This window comes from Borostomias antarcticus (genome assembly GCF_949987555.1).
Source record: "Borostomias antarcticus genome assembly, chromosome: 13".
Lineage (NCBI taxonomy): Eukaryota > Metazoa > Chordata > Actinopteri > Stomiiformes > Stomiidae > Borostomias > Borostomias antarcticus.
The window spans coordinates 13,290,590-13,295,589 of NC_140246.1; the positions used below are offsets into that span (position 1 = coordinate 13,290,590).

Sequence of the window (5,000 nt, forward strand, 5' to 3'; positions counted from 1 at the left end):
TGAGATATAGGGCAACAAAGGGATATCATTGTTTTTTCAATTCAAATAGAGGCATGAGCATGGCTGACACAATCCGGGGACTTTTCGGTCGCACCTCGTAGGATAAGACGGTTACGGCACTACCAGGTGAATCATGGGCAGCACTTTGTGCATCCAACGAGAGGGGCACACAGCCAACATATTGAGGGAGCCTGGGGTACACAAGGAAACGATCTACTGGTTCAGCTACCCCACACCGGCAGCTCTCAGTATCAACTTGAAGTTCATTGAGTGGAACCACTGGTTGGCAAGCAAACACAGGGAAGCAGTGGCTGGACGCATTTTTAAGGATATTTGAGCCTTAATTTAGGGGCTGTTCATGAGAAATTACCAAGAAATTACTTAGAAATTGCACAGTAGGAACACACTTTATTTTAGGGGGCTGTAACTGAGAAATTACCAAGAAATTACTTGGAAATTACACAGTAGGAACACACTTTATTTTAGGGGGCTCCATCTAAACGTTAGACGTGCGCAACCTTTCCCTGTACTGCAGATGTCTGAAATAAGTTACTCATCTTTGGTGTCTCTCTTCCTCCCTTCCCCCTTTCTCTCACATCCTCCCTCCCTCTCTCCCTCCCTCCTCTCCTCCCTCCCTCCTCTCCTCCCTCCAGCTGCGTGGTGGATGAGATGGACTTCTCTGGGATGGAACTGGATGAGGCCCTGAGGAAGTTCCAGGCTCACATCCGTGTCCAGGGGGAGGCCCAGAAAGTGGAGCGGCTCATCGAAGCTTTCAGGTGAGACCGAGATCACAGGACGGGCCGGGATCGGGTCAAGGTGCTCTTCGTGGGTACGTGGAGAGAAACATGCAGTGATGTTCGAACACGCACGCACGCACCCACGCACACACACACACACGCACGCACACACACACACAAACACACACACACACACACACACAGCCAGCCACAGTCAGACGACATGCTTCTATAACTACAATGAAATCCCCCTAATCTGACAATCCACTCCCCATTCCTCCATCCCTCCCTCTCTCCCTTTCTCTCTCTCTGTCTCTCTCTCTCTCTCTCTCTCTCTCTCTCTATAGACAGCATACAAATGTCTGGTTACGCTTCACGGGGTGCAATTCTCCACCACAGTTGCGATGCTGTGTGTTAACCACTATCCCCGTTGCGAGTTGTCAAGGTGTGCTCTGAAAGAGTCATGGCCGTGTGCGGCCGCGGAGATACGGGATTGTTTGGCCTGAGGAGAGGAAAGCCAGGAGCTGGGGAGAGGAGGGATGGAAGGAGGGGAGGAGCAGAGGGGGGGTTATAAATAACCACTGTTGCATAAGCAAGGCTGTTTCTCTCTCACACTCTCTCTCTCTCTCTCTCTCTCTCTCTCTGCCTGCCTCCTCCGCTCCAGGGCTTTGATATCAAACAAACAAAGAGGGATGAGAGAGAGAGGAAGAGGGGGAGTGAGAAAGAGATGAGAATGGGAGAAGGAGAGAGAGAGAGAGAGAGAGAGAGAGAGAGAGAGAGAGAGAGAGAGAGAAAGCGATTGTAGGGGCTGAGAAGAGAAACCACTGCCGGAGAGGTAGCAGTTGCACCTACAGTAGTGTAGTCAGGTAGTGAATGAACAGGCTGTGTCCAGGCAGAGTCATCCAATACACAGCCCCATGTCATCCTCTATAACTCATCCTCACTGAGATGAAGGTAGAGAATGCAGCACTTTGATTGATGACTCTTCCCTGCAATATTTCAGGAAAATAATTAAAATATAATTGAACTGGTCGGAAATACAATAGAAAATAACCCCCCCCCCATACCAGACATACACAACATTAACATTAGGTTTGGGCTGTTGGGGTTTGGGTTATATTGTGGAAAATTATAATAAAAATACCGTGATCAAAAAAGAGAGACATTTTGATGGCAATATAATGTTGACAGTTTGGTCCCAGAAGAAGATGGACTGAACAAACGCAGGGCAGAGCAGTGGATCAGTGTTTCCCATGAAGAGCTGCTGTACAGAGTGTGAGCCATTAACCCTCACTGGGACGCCCTAACCCTAACGCTAACGCTAACCCTAACCCTAACCTTCACTGCCTACACCAACAGATGAGCCGTACATGCAGCTGCGTGATTAATGGCCTGCTGAGTATATGTGTGTGTGTGTTTGTGTGTGTGTGTGTGTGTTTGTGTGTGTGTGTGTGTGTGTGTGTGTGTTTGTGTGTGTGTGTGTGTGTGTGTGTGTGTGTGTGTGTGTGTGTGTGTGTGTGTGTGTGTGTGTGTGAGTGAGTGAGTGAGTGAGTGAATGGAGATGTAATTACAGGTTTCCATACGTGTGTATGATTACCCTGCTGAAAGATGCATGAGGGGAAATTGAGGCCACACACAGTAAATCGTTATATAATTGTGTGTGTGTGTGTGTGTGTGTGTGTGTGTGTGTGTGTGTGTGTGTGTGTGTGTGTGTGTGTGTGTGGTATTCCTAGGCCCACGGGGACGTACATGCACTGTGTAGATTGCGATCACACAGCCCACTTGGCACACTGGGACCCCCGGGATCTCTACCTGGGAATAATGATTTATTAATGTACAACCACAGTTTACACTCCAGTAGGCCTGTGGGGGTCTTCACCACACACACACACACACACACACACACACACACACACACACACACACACACCCACACACACAGAAAAGATTATCCCTTGGTCTGAGCTTTGATGATGACAGGACCACAGGGTCTAACACATCTCTCTAGTTGCTTTATCTCTGTATAGCCATAGGCTGCTACTATCTGCTCACGATCACGCGGAGGTGCCTCCATGTTTTACCTGCTAACGCCTCCCGGGCCACAGATTGACTGCCATGTGCTGCACCACACACACACACACACACACACACACACATCACACACATACAAAGCCTAGTACCGTATCTTGAGCCTGACAAGGTACGGGCAGCTAGTCTAGCAGTATATCCCCCTATCAGCTCCTCTCAGGGAGATACAGTACATCAGCTTTAACATCGTCCTGTCTCATCTTCACTATAATGCGGTAAAGGATATATACTGTGCCTCTCTCTCTCTCTCTCTCTCTCTCTCTCTCTATTCCCCCTCCCTCCCTTCCATGTGTATCCACCATGGTCAGGCTCCAGTGCTTTTGGGGATAGTGGCTTGCTGTGATGGTCCCTCTCCTCTCCTGTAGCGGTTGGGGGTGGGGGATTCAGTCTGAGAGAAAAGAGGTTAGAGAAGAATGAGGAGGTGGAGATAGAGAGATACTTTAGATAACAAGAGAGAGGCAATAGTCAAGGGAATTAACCTTGAGCTTGAACTGTAGATAAAAGGTTTTCACTGGAGACCAGGAATCCTGAGTTTGTCTTGGGCTACTGGTGCCTAAGGGGAAGCTTGCTAGTATTAGTGTGTGTGTGTGTGTGTGTGTGTGTGTGTGTGTGTGTGTGTGTGTGTGTGTGTGTGTGTGTGTGTGTGTGTGTGTATGGGGTGTGATTCGTGCCAGCGTAACAAACACTCAGTGCTTTCGTTGCCTGCATTGCGTGTATAAAGGTACTTTGGCGAGCTGATTAATAGGCGTGCATATACGCACGCGTTACGAGTCGCTCGCATTCTCAGAGGGTGACGTGTCAAAAGTGCCGTGCCATTTTTGCGCACATGCATGTAACGTTTGCACGCTCGTGTTAAGTCAGCGGGCACTAGAAGCTGCGAGCGGGGCTCATTTGTCCATATTGAATAAAAATTACGAATATTTATTTGCACTCAATCAAATTCCAGGACCTTCCTTGCATAACTTTTCCTAGATATGTGTCGTTTTATCTCCACTATCGCTACATTTTCAAATAAGAGCGCGCATCATCAACTAGCTGTAGCATAGGGGTGCTGAGGATCAGCACCAAAACATTAGGCTATAATAGTATAAGAATGTATTTTGTATTTTGACATACAGTAGGCTATGGCGCAAAAGGGATTGTGAGTGTAGGCTACACTAATTAGCCTACAATCAACTAGGATGGGCTCCATAGCCTAATGATTATCAATCCCAGCTGTGCGTAATTATGCGTCCTGTGTAGCCTATAAATTGACCTTGCTTTTCATTGTAAAATATTATGCTAGATGTGCTTCAGTTTTAGGAGTCAAACCATGGCATGCCAGCCTTAACACGTGCGGGCGTTTAAACGTCTGTTGCGTACGTTGGCATGGCACGTTCCACACGTCACACTATAATATTAGCAAACCACACAAACGTGTGTCTATACGCACGCTTATTCGTTTGATCAAACTATAAGGTGTAGTGTTAGGTGTCAGGTATTTGATGCACATATTAGGAGTGACGTGTCAAAAGTGCCGTGCCAACGTTCAAAACATAGAACACGCGTGCACACGCCTTTACGTGTTAACTGCGAGCACTAGAAGCACCGAGTGGTGGTAATTTGAACACAAGTGAATAAAAATGATAATTGTTTGCACTCGATCAAATTCAAGGACCCTCCTTTCATTACTTTTCCTAGATATCAGTGTTTTTATCACATGTTTACATTACGGCCTTTTGTCTAGACTGCAGTGCTCTTTTCTGTCAGCAGATGTCGCAGGCGGGTGATTTATATTAATATTTGTAGCATAATGTAGGCTATGTGTTATAATTATGTGCAAAATGATGACAATCACCTAAATCAAAAACAATGAAGCACATGTATTGCTATAGTTCGTTACCAAATGTTAGGCTTGCAAGACTCAACTTAATCATTATTAATTCCGCTATTCCTAAATATCAGAAGAGATATCTGTCTCACTCGCTCTCGGAGCAGGTATTGCGCAACACAAAGCAGGTATTGCGCAACATAGCCACGCGCGCCAGGAGACCCGCTCTGAGAGACAGAGAGAATGAGACAGTCTTTTTCTGTGAGGGAGGAAACACGAGCAATATTTTCAATCATGCTTTCCATTGATGAATCACGAATAATGTATATAAACAGTGCAAATAAAAATAAATCGAAATAATAGGC

General features: G+C 46.6%; 1 protein-coding gene across 1 annotated transcript in view; it reads left to right on the forward strand.

The window, feature by feature from the left end:
* LOC311317146 (IQ motif and SEC7 domain-containing protein 3-like) overlaps positions 1-5,000 on the forward strand; it is a gene marked incomplete at both ends in the record, with an annotated part of 115,086 nt that overhangs the window by 85,385 nt on the left and 24,701 nt on the right. Inside the window, 1 exon segment of the mRNA XM_084448171.1 lies at positions 654-776. Within this exon segment, the coding sequence (XP_084304297.1) occupies positions 654-776 (123 nt within the window).